Source organism: Pagrus pagrus (genome assembly GCF_965226575.1).
Source record: "Pagrus pagrus genome assembly, chromosome: 15".
Lineage (NCBI taxonomy): Eukaryota > Metazoa > Chordata > Actinopteri > Spariformes > Sparidae > Pagrus > Pagrus pagrus.
The window spans coordinates 9,384,866-9,403,457 of record NC_140199.1 but is presented as its reverse complement, the minus strand read 5'-3'; the positions used below and the strand labels follow the sequence as shown (position 1 = coordinate 9,403,457).

Sequence of the window (18,592 nt, the reverse complement as noted above, 5' to 3'; positions counted from 1 at the left end):
ATGCCTAACCAAATACTGTTTTTAATACTGAATAAACAAACTGACCTTAAAGGACAATTTCATACTGTTTTACTTTGTTTATATATGGCGGACCCTGCCACCTTCTAGCTACAAAAAGTGTTCTGGGTACTTTTTTTCCCTCTGAGCACAGCTTCTTGTCTTCTGAGTTTGTATTATTACCTCATTAATATTGTAAATATTAAAAAAATCACACTGTGAATGTCTTCTTCGAAACAACATAGTGCCCCTTTAAATCACAACATATACAGCAGAACAACTGGACGCACAGTTAATTATGGGATTTATATGCACATAAATATTATTGAAGAAGGTAGGTCAATAAATAGAATGACAGAAAATTAAATAAAAATAAACTTTTACATGTTTCACAGTCATGTTTTAAAGATTTTAAAATAACACCTGACAGAATAAAATCCTCATTACGCAGTCTGACGAAATGGATCATGGGAACCAATCAGAGCGCGTTTGTGTTTGTTACGTAAGCACGTCGCTCTACGTACGGATGTATCTGACAGGCCAGCGCGCCAAATTAATGTTGCCAACAAAGGAGAGGCAGAAAACGGGACTCAATCGACTCCTGCGTGATTAATAACAAAACGTAGCCGTAGGAGCGTTTAACAGTCGTGAGAGAAAACACTTGACCGGTGAAGACTCGCACTGACGGACTCTGTCAGGATGGGTTTGCTCGAGCGGTGCGAGGAGCTCTTCAAGACCTCAAACCTGTACGATTTGCTGGGCATCAACAAAGAGGCAGCCGAGGCAGATATCCGGAGGAGTTACTACAAAGTGTCGCTCAAAGTGCACCCGGACCGGGCTCCCGATGACCCGCAGGCCACAGAGAAGTTTCAGGTAGCCGCTCCTCGGTGTTTACTGTCAGACGGCGCACACAAACACGAGCTAAGGTTACCAGCTAGCTAACACTGCTAGCTAACTTGAGCTTAGCTAGTGGCAGTGAGTAAGCTGCTTCTTACCTCTGTTTAATCACTTTTTCATGAAATGCGCAGTGGAAGCAGAGTTGTTTTGGACATTGCTTTGTTTGCGACACATTGGACAAAGCCCATGAAAGCCTTGATATACGTGTAGCTAACCTTATGTGTAAAATAACCCTGCTAGGTATGTCCAACTTATTTGTTTTGAAAGATCTAGCTCCTCTTATTGATGCCCTTTTTACTAGTTGCATTGTGTACTTGTAGAGCACAACAGAAACACAATGGTTTTAATCTGTTTATCAACCACATATTGGCAATGAAATAATGCAGATTAGAGAAAGAAATTTCTATGACTTAACTGCATGTATTTTAACAGTACTTTGAATTAAGTTATCAAATTATATTGCAAAAAATGTCTGAATTCATCTCTTTATAAAGCTGCACTAATTGATATATAGTTGTCAACTTTTAAATTACACCTACTTGACAGATGTAGACATACGGTATATATCTAAATGTACACATTCTAGGCAATAATTAAAACAACATGGACAATGGTTCGCATAACATTCACATAATTAAAGTCTCATCTTATCTGCATGTCATATCGACAAAAATGTTTTTTTTTTCTGATGATGTGCTGATATTCGGGGTCGACATGGCTTTTTCAGGGCCAATACCGATTACTAGAAATCAAGGAGAATGAAAACCGATATCTGGGACTGATATTAATTTGCAGTTCAAGTGAAACTCTTTGTGCCAAAAATGCAGCCAGTGATGGAATAAACCTAAGTACAAGTTACTCATGTAATGTTCTTAAGACACTCCACGTCATTTTTTTAAATCCCTTTATATTATAAGTGTATAATAGTGGTACATACCTTATTTTCTAGTACAGCTGCATATGTGAATTTTTTTTTTCTGGTTCTTCTTCAGGTGTTGGGAAAGGTGTATGCAGTGCTGAGCGATAAGGAGCAGAGAGCCGTTTATGATGAGCAGGGGGTGGTGGATGAAGAGTCTGACGTCCTGAGTCAGGACCGCTGCTGGGAAGACTACTGGAGGCTGCTCTTCCCTAAGGTATATGAGCACAGCAGGTGTCTTCTGGCTCAATAGTGAGTCACGCACTTTGCTTTTGTTGTACATGCGATGATGTGATGTGTTGGGGTGAGTCACTTGTATTCCAGGAACTTTATGGTAGGTCATATACAGTGATAGGGAGCAAGTTTATTGTGTCCTTAAATACACCTAGAAGAACATCAACATCATTTTCTAGCCTCAACCAGCATCTGTTACACTTGTTGTCTTGACAACCTCCTGTCTCTCCGTCCATCTTCTAGATTACAGTGCAAGACATCCTTGAATTTGAGAAGAAATATAAGGGCTCTGATGAGGAGCGGCAGGATGTGATCCATCTGTACGTGCAGCACGAGGGAGACATGGATGCCATCACTGCCTCAGCCATGTGCTGCACCCAGGAAGATGAGCCCAGGCTCGGCAGCATCATCCAGGCCGCGATCGACAGCGGAGACGTCGAAGCATTCCCAGCGTTTACTAAGGAGAGTGTAAAGAAGAAGAGGGCTCGTAGGAAGAGGGTGAGAAATGTGTTAAAGCCATATATCTACACTCACACAGGAGTAGTCTCTAGTATCTCTTAACTTTATCTAATCTAACCAGTGTGATTGCATTTGACCATCTAGGCTGATAGAGAGCGACAAGAAGCAGAAGAAATGCAGAAAGAGATGGGGCTTGGTGATCAAGATGATAGTCTTGTGATGATGCTTCAGGTAAGAGACGTGTATGAAATCGGTGACTGGTTTGTCTTGTCTCTTTTTTTCTTACAATAACCATCCTTTCTTTCTCATTTTCCAGCAAAGACAGAAGAGCAGAGAGCAGAATTATAACAGTTTCCTGTCTGACCTGGAAGCAAAATACGCCAAAAAAAGTGGGAAATCCAAAAGAGGGAAAAAGTGACAACATGCAGGCTATGGTTGAAGAAGAAAAAATGTGCACGTTGCAGCTGATGTCCTCATTTGTTTAAAAAAAAAAAACAGTTTTAGATCATATAATAGAAATCAAGTACATTTTGAAGCTGCTGCCTTCATTCTGTGTTCCTCCTCTTTCATCTCTCAAGCTTTTCATGTTACACTTCATCAAAATGTAAATGCACCTTTTATTTGTCCATAAACACGAATAAATTCATATTTATATACATTGTTTGTACACAGCTTTTTTTTTTATTGTTTTGTATAAAATACAATCAAAGAAAATGCCTTGAAGAAAAGCTTTTGATTTTCAAGCTTTGTCACCTTTTGTAGCATGGCTGTCAGATATATTATTTTAATAACTACTGAAAGGAAAACTACCCTGTGTGCAGTAACCCTGATGTTACCTGTCACGACATCCCCACATGGCTTTACTCGTATAATAAGGAAAAACAAGTTACCACAAATACAGCATTTTGTACAGACACAATTAATTCATCCTTTAAGTTATTTACATGGTTTTCTTTAAATGCCTCCTGTGTTCCTACATTATTACGGTAATGTGGTTAAAGCATGTGAGCTGCAGAGAAGTTTTATCAGTGCTTATACATCCACCACACCCTCTCTTGTCATGTGTTTGATGTTAATGTAGAGAAAGGCAACTAAAAACTTGCAAGGTGGCATCTCTTGTTCTCGTTCCAGTGTGCAATGAGACGCTCTGGGTCGATTTCTTTTTATACATAGGGCTGCAGACACTTGTGTCCTTATAAAAGATACAGTACCAAACTCTCTGATGTAGCATCAGAGAGGGGAAAAGTGCTTTTTTATCCTCTCTATCCCTGTCTGGATGGATGTGTTATTCCCTGCATAGTCATTTACCAGCACAACAACACACTGCAGAGGATAATATACAGTACATTCACATATAAATAGATATATTTACACATTCAGATCATACATACATGGTAGAAATGTCCACACATACAGCTCATACTGTACATGAAGATGGAGTTACTGTTGATTTGTGTTTGGCAGCCACATAAGCTGTTTTTTGTAATACAAAAATAGGCTTCTAAACAAAAAAATCACTAAAGCAACATGATATGAAAAAGTCCTGCTACTTTTGTAAAATAAAATAAAAAGTTTAGTGGGCACAGATGCTGCAGAGTGGTGCACTTTGTTGCGCTGTATAAAGGTGAATGGCTGAATTTCTGAAGACGGGACTACAAGCCAGGTCTGCTGGCTCTGGATGAGATGCCTCCTCGGGTGTAAGACCGAGGTGCGACTGACACAGGCACCACTGGAGCTAAAGGGAAAAAAAAACATCTCAAGTTAATGAACTCACTGAATCATACACTTGAAAACATCCTAGTAGTAGGTAGTGATTCATAGTTTATCTTTGACTCTGGAAGAGTTTCATCAGCCGCTTTAATCTACTGACTTGAGACAGGGGCTTGTGGGTCTGGCTCCTCTTCGTCTTTGATGGGCGAGTGCCCCAAGGGGTGGTGGGAAAACGAGTCCAAGAAGGATGAGCTGCTGATGCCAAGACTAATGCCGGTCACGCCAATTCCAAGAGAGTCTGTTGGAATGATTGAATAAATTGATGCATACATGATGAACTGATGTACTACAAAATCCATCTTATACGGCCACTGGGTATGAACAGTACAGTACGGTGGCACTCGCAAAAAGTAACTGCAGATGATAAGTAGGAGTCAGTGTACAGGAACAGCTCAACTATTTGATACAAATAAACAAAAAAACAATTAGCCTAAAGTAATGGATGAATAGTTGATGGATGAATAGTTTCAACAGTTAGCTTTAAGTTGAGGTGACCAGTAGGGGTGTAACGATACATGGATCTGGATTGATATATCGGTTCAATGATCATCGATCCAAAAGCATCGATGCAAAGTGAAAACATTGATTCATAACCCCGCCATCTTCAAGATACGCCTCTTTTTTGAAAGTAGTACTAATCTGACAGGGCTGTAGGGTATCACAGCCCTTTTCCAGCAACCATTTGTATGTTTTTCATTGAACCATTCAAGTTGAATTTCTGACCTGTGCCAACAGAGGCTCTGCCCGGCCGCCCCTGCCCGATGTTGTCCAATACTGTGAAGGAACGACGGTATGGAGTGTCCGACTAGAAAAAAAAAACAGGGGTCACACAGACTGTCTCCGACACTCAAACCACATAACATCATCATTTTGATATCATTGTCATCATCATGATAAACAGACTATAAATGATGCCAACTCATAACATAACATTAAAAAAGCCCTTCTGTTTTAAACCTGATGGGTTAAAAGTAAAGAAAAATAACACAAAATCATTGACCTACTACTTGTGATAGCATGCTTTATGTTTATGCGTAAACATAGCTTACCCTGTATGTGTGAGTGGTGTTTGGACGAGAGAACACATCCAGTAGGTGGTGACGATCCCTTGGTATTGAACTGCCAGCCTCGTCAATTATAGCACTGTGAGCACGGCTGGACGGGCCTTTCTGACGCTGGTCGCATGAAATAAATGCACACATACACAGTTTACTGCATTTGAAAACTGAATAAAAGCAACAGCAATATTGTTTTTTGGCCTGTATACTTCATGTAGATTTCTGAAGCCGATTATCTTTTTTATAAAGCTTTCAGTTAATCTGTGTTTCTGTTGAGGTGCTGTTACTGTTTCAGTGATGTTGAAGTGTACCTGTGCAGGTTTGGACTGTTGTCCTGAGTGAGATGACTCTGGGTCTCCAGTGCTGATGGGGGGAAGGAGTGTGTTTCTGCTCAGAGGCAACAGCGGAGATGTCAGGCGGTCGCTGGCTGTTGGTCTATGGATGAAGATACACACACTTCAATAAAGACAATAAATATAATATAAATAGATAGATTGTTCCATGTTGCATGTATGGCACTAACATATATCTATCTCTGAAATAATTAAGGGAGCTGTGAAAATTCACAGCTTATGCGTAAGGATGAAAGTCAAAGTTGTGACAGCATAGATGCTTTTTTCAAGTAAAGAACCAATGTGATTTGTAGATAGCATTCGATTTAAAGTGCTGGAATGAATTTCTTTGCCACCGTGCAATAAAATGTTCAAAGTTATCTCTTCCTGGACAGAATTTGATAAACAGTGACAGCACTAAAAAATCAAAGGAATGAAAGGGTTAGTTTGACATTTTGGGAAATGTGCTAATTCGATTTTTTTGCTGAAAGTAAGACGAGAGGATTGATACCACTCCACTCAAATCTGTAACTTTATACGAAGCTGGTGCATGGAGAGGGTTTAGTTAGCTTAGCATGAGCTCAGCAAAGAATAAAAACATTATTACTATTTCTTAGCAAGACTTAGACCTAGAGTTGAGCCTCGCAATGATGACAGTAAAGTAAAAGTAAAATCCACAAAAGTTTTTACACCTCAGTTTTTAATCGTCTCATCTAACTCACGGCAAAAACGCAGCAAATACTTACATTTCCTAAAATATTAAACTATTCCTTTATTCCTAATATGATACAGTAGTTGCTGAATTTTGCAGAAGGATTGAAATTCCACTTGACAGAAAACTAAGTGGCTCACTTGACAGTATTACTCTTTCACCTACGGTTCATGACGAGTTCATCTGTGAAGTTGGTTCCTCAAATGAATTATTCTGCCGCTCACAGCCATAAGGCACGAGTTGAAAGGGAGACTGTTTTCAAAGTAATCTCACTCTGCCTCTGCACAACCTCAGAGACCGTAGGGGAGAATCATGAGAGAGTAAAAAGCTAGATAGGAGTTTGGGTGGGGTTGGCGAGGAAGCGAAAACTCACAGACGTGTCCCGCGGATGACCTCATCCATGGATCCTGCCGCGCTGGACTGACTCAGGCTGGGAACCAGTGGCAGGAGCGTTCGGGGAGGTGGGTTCCTGCGTCTGGCAGACTGTGCCGGGCGGGACAGCGAAGAAGAGCTCTGCTCCAGGGTTCGGCGTGGCCGAGGTTTGCTGGAGGGGACCACGCTAGAGCCTGGTCTGTGACACGGCCGCTCTTCTGGCTCCCTGTATGGGAAGGAGCACAATCGATGAATGATGCATTTTCACCTGCTGCCAGCTGGCTGGACGCTCTGCCAAACAAGGTGTAAAGACCTGGGACAGAAACATGGCATGAGGCGATGTCCCTCGTTTGGCAAAATGTGATTACCTCTAAATGGAGAACAAGAACTACAAGACATCTATTCACTCCCATTCAAAGAGTAAAATTTGGAATATACAAGTGTGTGATGGATGTGTCACTTATTTCCATTTCATTTATCAATTTGGCACCAAAGCTCATTGGTTGGAAGAGTAAAATGTGTCCTACTGGTTTCTTTCCAGCACACCCAGGTTCCTCTGCTGAAGGGGGATGCTGTGGATCACGATGAGGTCGTTCAGGTTGTGCTGCGTTGCTGCTGCTCCTACTGGGACCCTCCCAGCCTGGGGAACAGTATGAGATGAAGGGGGAGAAAGTAATGAGACAGAGGGAAGGTGGGGGAGGAATGATGGAGGGAGCAGGGACAGAGAGAGGTAAGACAAGAGACATAATAAAGGAAGAAAGGCAGGTTAGATACAAATAATGCATTTTATGGAGGCCAGTGGCCACATGGTTAGTTTGTTCCTTATGTACAATACAGAATATTATCAAAGAAAGCTATGTATCATGCACTGATGTCAGGGGACCCATTTTCAGCTATGCCACCAACCAAAAGTAACATTCACAACACTTAAAATGCAACAAAAGCAATAACTAGCAAAACAAAGCATTCCAACATTCTCGTTGTGACAGAAAGGAAACATGTAGTGCATGTTGAAGTTGCAGTTAATTAAAAAGACTGATGAAGATTTGTGTTAATCAACAGGCACAAGCACATTTACTCTAGAGATAAAGACAGTGAGCCGCCATGGACGGCGTGCGCACAACACGCCACCATTTTGGCTCTAAGTGAGGGAGTTACATACACTGGAAGGCCTTTTCTGCTTTTTGGATTTCCGTCTGGATTTGTGCTTTGAGCCCCTTGACTTTGTGTTCTTTGAGGGGAAAAAAGGCATGACCAAGGGTGGAGATGGTGGATATGGAAAGGAAGGAAGAGGGGTAAAGGACATGGAGGTAAATGAAAACGTGGAAAAAGACAGAACATGGGAGAAGAAGAAAAATAGACACAAGAAACAGTATTTGCAAGGTGAAGGGCAGAGAGTAAAAGGGGGAAAGAAAGAAAACAGTGACACAAGTTAATGAACTGGAAGCACTGAAAGGCTGAAAGAGCAACAGGCAGGAGTGAAAAAAGGGGACGATCAAGTGTGGATTGTGGAACAGAGACATGACACTAAAGTCAGCAAAGAGCTTGCAGATATGAAAGCTAAAAAATGTTATCTCTCTATGTTATCATAAAACTCTTATTTTCACGTCATATATTGCATTTATTATCAACTTAAAGAATACTAAAAGTGAATTATAAGCGTGTCTTGTATTGGGCTGCTGTCATTGTCTGTTGTCTTAATACATAAATGAAAAAGACAGATTCTGAGGTTTGAATGGATCTCCTGACCGGCTGTGGGGAATAAAGTGAAATGAGGCTCACGGACCTGAAACTGCAGGCCAGCTGTGAGCGGGGGCACCCTGCTCTGGCCAAGTTTGGGCAGCATGGTGGGCAGCATGGAGAGCAGCAAGAAGGGATTCTGGGAGTCTTGCTGCACGGGGCTCAAGTTCCCAGAAATCTTTTCATCGTCTGCCAATCACACAATCCAAATGCAGAGTATAAGAAAGGACATTTCCTTAATAGAAACGAGGTCAAATGCATGCTTAATAGTTAAATTCAGCCCTACTTGAGGTGCAGCATTCCCAGTGCCGCTGAACCAGCTCTTTCATCCAGCCAACCAGCTGCCGCCACACGTCATCAAACAGCAGGTCGAGAACAGCTTGGCGGCGACAGCGGTATGGCGAGACAGGGGGCAGACAGTGATGCCTCCGACCCGACTCTGAACAATCCTGCTCCCACACCTCCTCCCTGTTTAAAACAGATATGATAAATCACTCAATAAATAAATAAATAATAACAGCAGCTGAGGTTTACATCAGTTTCTGGAATAAGCAGCATGAGGAAAGTGATTAACTCACAAGTACCTGCTATCAAAAGCCAAGTATTCCTCCATCAGACCCTCCACTTCAATCACTCTCGGCTTGTCATGACTGCTGGAGCCACTGGCGTTGCCAGGAAGCCCATCCAACTCAGCTGAGGAGGACTTAATCAGCGCTGCTCTCCTGCCCTGCACATTCAACCTTCCCGAAACACAAGGGCACACGTAGTTAAGCACTTTAAAATGTACACACAAAATGGTACACTCACAGACACAAGAACATGCATGCTTCTCTTTGAATAAAAAAAAAAACTCAAATTCAGCAGACAGCTCCAGCCTGACAATCAGAAGGAAAGTCTTGATACAAGCATGCACAGTCTCACACTAGTCATTATGTCAACTCAGTTTTGAGAAGTCAGACGTGGCACTGCCTTGTTACAACCATTAAAAGTGTTGGTCCAAGCAACTATTAATCACAGCCAACTAGCTTGACTCTGACCCACAAACCCGACTGACAAGCCAGTGCATCTAGGTCACAAAACCACAGAATAAGGCAACGTTCGTCTATAATTGATGCACTAACACCAGTCATGTGGACAGCCAGCCAGCTACAGCAACATACAGAAGTTCTTAAAGACCACAGATTCACAGTTTCAGATATGAACCCTATAAAATGGTCCATTTTCTTCATTTTTGGAAAAGTTTCCTCCAATTGAAAGCCAAATAAACACGTGCCAAATTGTTTCTGAGTGATGCAAATACCAGTTGCTAATCAATATATGTTCAAATCGGTACACAGAACTATCACAAAATGGAGATTATGTTTACTTGTTTAAAATTTAGATCAAAAATGTAAATTAATCAGGCAATGCTATACATTTAATAAAAAAGCAAAAATGTGCCTTATATCAGCAAAATGTATCCAACAGGTGAATCAGTGAGCCACTGCAGTGAAGACTTACTCTGTGCCACCCTTATCTTTCTCCTGCGTCTTCACACCGCTTTCTTTGCTTCCTGTTGGGCTGCTGGCGGAGCTGCCTCTCCCTGAAGTAGCATACCACTGGAATCCTTCATCACTGGGACACACTACCTGAGTCCCCTGGATCCTGAGGGACGCAAACACAGTGACAAAAAAAACGGAAAATAATTATGTTTTCATGAAAGGATTCAAATGCTTTTTTTTTCAGGTTTGTCTCCACAGTCAGCAGTAGTCTTTGATCTCACAGCAGCCCTGTTTAACTCAGAAGTAAAATGTCAGAAGGTTGGTAGCAAACTGCGGAAAACGTAATACCGAAGATGTGGGAATCGTGTGGCCCACTGCTGACATTCATCCTGCAGCCCCTGGAGTATTCCTCCTCCGCTGCCTCTCCCCTCGTACAGCTCTTTGTCGATCTCCTCAAACATTTGCTGCACCTGCCGTGACGCTGCTTTGTCGAACTCCTGTGGGACGGAAAAACAGAAAGGGACAGAAACACAGGAAGGAGAGTTAGTCATCCCTCTGTTATGATACACCAGCTCTATGACTGAAAGCTCCTGCTTTTATCTGTTCATCAGTTACTGGAAAAACATTGACACATTACTTTTTTTTCAAATCTCACGGCAAGCTTAAACATGCATAATTATCAGCTTCTGTATGTGTTTGTGGTCAAGCTAGATCGTTCATATGCTATAACAAAAAAACAAGAGAGAGACGAAGAGAGAGAGGGAGAGTTTGGAAAGTTATTTTGCGTTACTGTGAATTTTTTACTTCTCAGAAGCAGCTTGAGGATAACAAACTAAATAAATCATTGAGTCCTGGAAAAGTTTTGTAGGACCAGCTGAGGCTAGAAGAAAGCACACCAATACCCAGTGGAATCAGGCCTTGCATACACAAAGAGGTAGCAGACAAACAAGGAGGGCGTCTACCATACGATGCAGTGATTGGTTGTACGTTGTTCTATTGTTTTCCACGGCTTTGCAAAAAAGTGACTGGAGGTAAAGTAAACTGACGTCTGACATGCATGAAAGCATCTTTTTCTTAAATCTATGCAACAGAATAACAGAGAGAATGGAAAAATGCTGGAGGAAAAACATCTGCATGACAGACAGAGCAGGGCTGGCATCATCGCTTCACACGAAGATCGTCTTTTTTATTTCGCAGGAGTAGACTTACATCGTAGCCCCAGGAGAAAACAGAGCTCCTCTCTGTGGAGATGCTGGTGCCTGTGGAGCTGTGGATACCTGACCAGGACTGGTTGGAGTCTACCGAGATGACGGTGGGACAGTCAGAGTGTCCTGAGGCAGCAGACGTCTCTGAGCTGAAAGGAAAGGACAAGGGAGTTATTATGTTTATGTACAGTTTGAGAAGCACCTGTAGGGGATATCAAACACTCCCTCTTCCCACAGCAACACATGGACAGTGAATTTAACGAGCGTTTTTAAAGACCTTGACTATAAACCAGGTCTCAAAGTGGAAAATACAGGGCAAGTGTCAAAGTCATTGAATATTCCAACAGCCTGCCTCATTATTTATTCTTTTAACTGCACATCTGAAGGAGGCAATGTGATATTTATTAATCCACTGCTTCTGGGTGTCTTGTTTCACATAGCGAGAGCCCTGAGACTCAGTTGTCCACTCAACAGGGTGTTACATTACAAACAAACAGGCAAGAGTGTGTTTGTGTACTGATTGGAAGTGGTTTGATCTTTGCCTTATTGCAGAACAAGCCAGAGCTGCCCATTTTGTAAAACAACCAGGACTGGGTTACCTGTTGTGGGCAGAGACAGCTTCCTGGAGGTCATGGAGGTAGCGCTGAGGGGTGTGGTTGTCGTCTGCTTCCTCTGGGAGAGGGTGGTGGTCGAGGCTGCTTCGGGACAACCCACGACTGCATAAAAGACAGATTGAGAACATTGATCTGAAAGTCCGTTTGTAAGATTACATTTTGGAGAAGATAACCTGATTGCTGGAAGATTCTGGTGGTTTTGCACGTCTTAGCCCTTTAAATACAAATATAGTTCACTTCACTGTCGACCATTTTCAGAGGCATGACATCATGAAACAAGGACAAGTTGTTCCCCCAAATAGTAGGATGGCTTGAAATGGGTTTTGCAGTTGAAATGCTAATGATGTTATTATGTCTGTCTAAACGAGGCGGCAGATGTGACAGATGGACTCTCTGGATCAATAAAAATATTATTTTACACTGTTATTTGATCATGGTGGAGTAGTCAATCACCTATCTTTTCCCCAGTGTAGATAACGTCATTCAGTCTCCGAGAGCTAGAAAGACCTTGTTTACAGAGGCCAGCTGCTACAGTAGCATATGCAGAGATGACACTTGTATGTTCGGTACTCACATCTCAAGTTTGTGCGATACAGGTCTTCTGTTGTATCGTGAAATCATTCTCCTTCCTCTCCGTTTTAGAGGCTCAAGCCCTCGTCTCTCATTCTCGCCTCCTCACCTCGCTGGGAACACTTTAGCAGAGCGTCTGTCATTTCCTCTGGTCCGCGGACGAACACCTTTTAATGCAAAAAGCTGGACAGGGCTTTGGTTACAGATGCTAACGTTAGGAGGAGGCTACGTCTAAAAATATGCTAACTAGCGTTACATGGACGGACGGGTATAACATCGAAAAGGCACGGACGGCATTGTATAAATCCTCAAAAGACATATTCTTTCAAAGTAGCCTTGCTACATTAAATTAGCCTCTTGTGTGGTCCAGAAGTAGCCCACGAATTAGGTTTAAGCTAGCTACATCTTAAACTACATGAGTGTGTAACGTTAGTGCAGCTAGCTGTCACTACCTCGGAGGGTTTACTTTGCTAACGTTAGCACCACTAACAACAATAACACGGCTGTCATGGATACGCAGCTTCGTATCCCCGTGGTCTCATGGGAAATGGATTTCGGACTGCCGCAAAGTAGTGGGTACGTCGTTGGCTCTTGCACTACAACCCCCAGCATCCAATGCGTCAACGTGAATGCGCTCCTGAAATGCATCCGCTTGTCGATGGTGGATTAGTTTGTACTAAATGCTCAAAATGCGCATTATTAAATATTTGATTTTCTTTAAATTGGGTAAAATATGTTTTATTTGAGATGTAAATTTGGTATATTATGTGTTGTTTTTTATACCTAGAATAGCGAAAGTTAGTTCATAAATAACGTAGGAACTATCATTTTTTACACACTCAGGGTAGTCGAGTTTAATTCACAGTAGGACCTAAACAGTGAGGGATGGCGTGATAGAAACGTACGATGCAGTTAGAAAAGTTTATGTTTTTCTCGCATGTTAATCTCTCCGGACTATATTGATAGTACGTCTCACGTTTAAAACGAGAAAAGGTCTTCAATATCAACAGTAATAATTATCGTAAGTTTGCGTTTAGCTGTTAAATAGTTGACTGAGCCTGTAACTGATGCTAATACTTCACTCCTCACTCTTACTTTCACGATTGCTAAGACTTTTACCTGCTGTCCTTTTACCAGGTAATATTTTTAGAAAGCTGCTACAATGGACGCCCTGCAGAGGAGAGTGATTCTGGAGGACATGGTTCAGTACAAGCTCTTCTTGGTCCAGTCAGATTCACAGCAGACTGAGGAACAGCTCCCACATCTAGTAGATGAGATTTTGGCAAAGGTTGCGCCTTTACTGATACGATACATCTGGCAGCATCAGTCATTTAACCTCAAGTATCACCCTGAGAAAGGTATAGTCTTCAGAGATTAATTGATTTTAAAAATGGGTACATTTTGTTTTCTTCTTGGTCGTGTAAAGACTGATGTTTGTTGATGTTATTGACAGGAGATGTCCCTGCTCACATTGGAGGTCAGACTCAGTTTGGGGACAATGTGGAGGACGAGTGGTTTATTGTTCACCTCCTGCAGCAGATCACAGAGGCATTCCCAGAACTGGCTGCCAGGTGAGACAGGATGTGTTTTGACTTTATGCCTTTGCAATTAGAAAACTAATGGTTTCGTTGCCACATTACAGCTTAAACATGGACCAGTTTCACCTGTTTGTAAATTGCCTTCAACTTCTGTATTATGTTTGTGTGTGAAGAGTTGAGGACAATGATGGGGAGTTTCTTCTCATTGAAGCAGCAGATTATCTTCCCAAATGGCTGAATCCAGACACCAGTGAAAACAGGGTGAGTCGGCCAGATAAGACACATGTGATGATGTTTTTTTTATTAGTTTGTAGTCTTTAGTCTATTTTAAGGTGCACTGTGTAGTTTTAGGGAAGACTTTTTAATCAGAAGAGAAAGATCTTCACCGACTGATTTTTATGCCTAAACAAAGAAAGCACCATTTCATACTTTTTTACTTTGTTTATATTTGGCGGACCCTGCCACCTTTCTAGCTTCAAAAAGAGCTCTGAGAACAGCTTGTTTATTCAGTTATAGAAATGTAATACTATCTGAGTTTGAATTTCTTCCCCAAAATGACATAGTGCCCCCTTAAATATCTATCTCTTGTCATCATCTGCATTTACTATAAGCCTTCATTCATTCTCCCATTCTCTTCTGCAGGTCTTTTTCTATAAGGGAGAGTTGCATATTCTGCCCTGTCCCTCTAAATCCAGTCCAGTGGGGATCTCAAAAGATGTGGTACCAAGTGTGGCACAAGCTCTAGCACTACTCTCCACCCACCCAGAGGCCTGTCGAGCAAGCCCAAAGATTTGTTCAGCCATGAGGAAGCGACTAAAGGGGTGAGAGGACGTCTTCACTTGTTTAAAGTCTATTTTTAATACACAAATTTGTCTGCGAATTCAGCATGTTTTTTTTTTGTTTTAACACGTATCTGGCAGATTCTGTAAATTTACAAAACATGTAAAAGCTTATCATTCTGTATTTCCAACAGGTACCCAGAGAAGATTAAAACTAACCTCCATCGTGCCCACTGTTTCATACCGGCTGGTGTTGCCACAGTGTTGGCACAACGACCAGACCTCGTCGCCCCTGCAGTGTCAGCGTTCTACCTGAGAGATCCAGTAGATCTGCAGGCGTGTCGAAGCTTCAAGACTTTTCCTCCTGATACACTCGTCCTTACCTCTGTAAACAGACTTAAAGATTCATGATTTTAGCGGTCTTGGCAAGAGGTTGACCTCCTTTAAACAAACCATAACCTTGTTCTTGTATATATATTTCTAGGTGACATTCACGCGTTGCCTGTATGCCCAGCTGCAGCAGCAACAGTTCAGCCCTGACCGGAGGAGTGGCTTCACCCTGCCACCTCGCTCTCATCCACAGTACAGAGCCCACGAGCTTGGCATGAAACTGGTGAGCCATCATCCGTGTTTCCTCTACATTCTGATCCTGTTGTTTAGTTTGTATTTGATTATTTGTTTGTCCATGTGTGTGTGTGTCCTGTTCTCAGGCCCATGGCTTTGAGATCCTGTGCTCTAAGTGCAGGATGCCATCATCAGAGCCTGATGCTCCTGTCAGTTGTAACCCTCAGTGGAAAGGCTTCATGGACAGTCTGAAAAAGAACGGCTACTTCCGGGTCAGTCTCACGTTTTCTGAATGCCGAGCCACTTTGCCACTTAGTGACACTTGGAATGTTAGGTTAGGTGTAAAAGCACAGTTTGTGAGAGATGCAATATACACAGCATTTCTCTAAAGCAGAGTGTTTAAGTTTTTTATTTTATTGTTGTCAAATGCAGGGAGAACTGGAAGGCTCAGCGCGTTACAAAGAACTGACGAGATCTGCAGAAAACTTCTTTAAACAGTCGGTTGTCTCAAAATCAAGGTGAGAACTATGGATGTGCATGCATGTGTACGTGACTAGAGCTGCAACGATTGGTTGATGAATTGTCCACTATTAAATGAATCCACAACTATTTTGATATTAAATTAATTTAGGGAAATTTGGGCTTCTGACTGAAGATTATTGGGATCTGGCTTAACAAGACATTTGACACTTCTGGAAACATTAATCGGCAGTTTGTTAACATTGTTGGACATTTTATAGACCAAACAACTTTGAAAATAATAGTCAGTTGCAGCCTTATACATGACTTATTACTGTGAACATGCCTGCATGTGACATCTAAGTGCATCTGTCTGAATGTGCCTTTTTTGTCTTAGTTCTTCAGCCCCGGGTGAGGAGGTTCTCCAGCTGCTGCACAGCTGCAATCCACTCAACTTGGAGGAGCTGAAGAAACAAGAGGCAGAGCTCCCCCAAGAGGACAGTGAGTGAAAATCTATCTTTGGGTCAAATGGTGGCTAATCTTGACAGCAGAAATAAAATATCAAAGCGTCTGAACATTGAAGCTAAGAAACCATTCTTGCAGGACAACTTATGGGGGTGTGTGTACATTGTTAATATTTCCTGGGCAAAGACTAGGGTTCAGATTAGAGACATTACCCCTCTCTTAAGTGTTATTTACTCAGTTCAACATTAAACTTTGTTACTTTTTACTATTTCAATTACTAACTATAAAGTTAGGCTTCTCTGACCTTGCTAGAAAGTAAACATTTGTCTGTCTCTGCCACCTGGGATTTTCTGCTTCCTGCCAATTCCTTTCAGTTTATGTCCTTTTGGTGGTATGCCTCCTCCATTCTCCTCCCTGTCGCTCTTTCAACCATTTCCTATAATTAGTTTGTCTTTGTGTGTCTATCTCCAGGTGACAGCTGGCTGGATATCACAGCTCAGGATTTGGAGCGCATGTTGCAGGAGAGGAGCGGGGGGAGAGCCGATGTTGGCAGCAAGAACTCCGGTTCCACCAAACAAACACAGCATGTCGAGGGCGCAGAGGAGAGGAGAAAGGAGACACAGGGCGACAAGGAGGAAGAGGAGGACGGTTACAGCCTGGTGGCGGTCAGTCGGGGGATGAAGGACTTCCTCAATGCCATGTCATCACATGAGGGTGCTGAACTGCCCTGGTGAGACACGACTGACTGACATTTGGGTCCATGAGTAAAATGAATTGGGATCATTTGTTTTTATTTTCCACATGATTGCAAAAAGTTAATGCATTGTCCAATAACAGTGTTTCAGTTCAGGGCTGACATAGTTTTTCTTTGTATTCCAGGACCAGTTCAACTCAGCCTTTTAGTTTTGACCCTGATTCCATGGCCAACGCACTGGACAGACTTCTAGGTATGTAGAAGCTATGAAGTAAAAAAATAACTAGCAGAAACTTGCCACAACTTCCTCTCTTCACTGATTCTGTCTTTATTTTTATAGGAAGCAAAGAGGAAGAGCTAGATTCAGATGATCTAGATGATGATGATGATGATGAGGATGATGAGGAGGAGCAGGAAGAGGAAGAGGAGAACGGGTTGTCTGGTCAGGCAGAGATGAACGGGACAGAAACTTTGGACGGTCTCAGAAGATACATGGACCAAATGGATCAGGAGCTGATGAGCACTAATATTGGACAAAGCTTCAATCTGACGGTAAATTACGTTTTGACACGAATCATCATGAATCTAGTCAGGAAACAATCTTTTTCACTGTTTTTGTCCATTCTGCAGAATCACAACAAGACAGGACTGGTCAACGGCTCCCCTCCAGCCACCGACAGTCTCCTGACGGAAGAGACGGAGGAGGAGATCCAGCCTCTTGACATCGACCTCAATCTGGTCACAAACCTGCTGGAGTCCCTCAGCTCTCAGGCCGGACTGGCTGGACCGGCATCTAACCTGCTGCAGAGTCTGGGTATACACCTGCCACCCAACTCTGATCCCGCATAAGGGACAAGGAATGGACTTAGGTAATGAGTGAGGCGATATTTGGCTGGCTCAAACACATGGAAAAGCGTGTCTTAAGGCTCCATTGCACTGACGATACTTCTGTTGGCCAGCATTCATATTGTAAACAAACAGGGTTATGTTTACATTTAATGATTCTCACCCAAATGTATTATATGCACTGTAAACACATTGGGTGCATTTCTTACATCATATAACATTAGCAAATATCTTTTTTCAAATCTGCTTTGTTTGTAAAATACACACAGGAATACATTCATCAAATCGTGCTGTTGTTTGAGGAAAGTTTGTTCAATTTATTCAGTCAAGAAAATCAATAAATGGAGATTTTTCTCTTCTAATTGAACTTTCTTCCCCAAAACTACAAAGTACCCTTCATGAAAATACACATCGTCTCATTGAACTCAACTCAAGTCGAGACAAACCATTTTGATCAGAGTTGAGGATTTTTAATACATGCTGCTTTGTGTGATGTTTGTGGTTTATGACGGCACTTGCATTTCATTGTTAGAAACAGAATAAATATTTTTGGAAGGAAAGCCTTGTGGTTTCAGTCTCATTTCAGTTTATTCAGGGCATACAGAATCTCTATTGTGCACCATCATCATCAGGTAGATCAACATTCTTTTCACATTATTTGTTTAAACAAAACAGTAAAACATTTACTTTCTGTCTTTAAATGTAACATTTAAATAATGAAAGCACATTCTTAAATTCAGACATAATTTAGCGTCTTAGAATAACTTAAAAATAGACTCAAAGAAAATGGTTTCAGCACCACTAAATTCTTCTCATCGCGGTCCCTTCTCATCTGACAAATGTCAGCGGTCAGACTCATTCAAGGGCAACTCCTACTTCCTGTGGTTAAA

At 41.9% G+C, this 18,592-nt stretch overlaps 3 protein-coding genes across 4 annotated transcripts; 2 read left to right on the top strand and 1 right to left on the bottom strand.

Annotated features, from left to right (window-relative positions):
• The first annotated feature begins 526 nt into the window (after positions 1–526).
• On the top strand, positions 527–3,159 carry dnajc9 (DnaJ (Hsp40) homolog, subfamily C, member 9). The gene is made up of 5 exons (XM_084374711.1): positions 527–870; positions 1,887–2,027; positions 2,288–2,542; positions 2,648–2,734; positions 2,820–3,159. The coding sequence occupies exons 1-5, from the start codon at positions 697–699 to the stop codon at positions 2,919–2,921; spliced, it is 759 nt and encodes a 252-aa protein (XP_084230837.1). The 5' UTR covers positions 527–696; the 3' UTR covers positions 2,922–3,159.
• On the bottom strand, positions 3,101–12,877 carry fam149b1 (family with sequence similarity 149 member B1). 2 transcript variants are annotated; one of them, XM_084374709.1, is made up of 16 exons: positions 12,362–12,877; positions 11,773–11,889; positions 11,178–11,322; positions 10,317–10,465; positions 9,988–10,131; positions 9,072–9,227; positions 8,774–8,955; positions 8,534–8,676; positions 7,910–7,978; positions 7,275–7,387; positions 6,749–6,973; positions 5,643–5,766; positions 5,323–5,448; positions 4,997–5,078; positions 4,374–4,511; positions 3,101–4,238 (listed from the first exon to the last, which is right to left on the bottom strand). In XM_084374709.1, exons 1-16 carry the CDS (start codon positions 12,406–12,408, stop codon positions 4,156–4,158), a joined length of 2,043 nt encoding a protein of 680 aa, XP_084230835.1. In that variant the 5' UTR covers positions 12,409–12,877; the 3' UTR covers positions 3,101–4,155. The 2 variants fall into 2 exon arrangements, with proteins under 2 accessions (XP_084230835.1, XP_084230836.1); XM_084374710.1 differs by lacking the exon at positions 7,910–7,978 and having other exon boundaries at positions 12,362–12,875.
• Positions 12,878–13,210: 333 nt separating this feature from the next.
• On the top strand, positions 13,211–18,262 carry ecd (ecdysoneless homolog). Its single transcript, XM_084376058.1, has 14 exons — positions 13,211–13,378; positions 13,495–13,715; positions 13,811–13,928; positions 14,069–14,156; positions 14,538–14,716; positions 14,869–15,061; positions 15,159–15,287; positions 15,385–15,510; positions 15,671–15,756; positions 16,095–16,198; positions 16,634–16,892; positions 17,042–17,109; positions 17,197–17,408; positions 17,487–18,262. Exons 2-14 carry the CDS (start codon positions 13,520–13,522, stop codon positions 17,703–17,705), a joined length of 1,977 nt encoding a protein of 658 aa, XP_084232184.1. The 5' UTR covers positions 13,211–13,378; positions 13,495–13,519; the 3' UTR covers positions 17,706–18,262.
• The last annotated feature ends 330 nt before the right edge of the window (positions 18,263–18,592 follow it).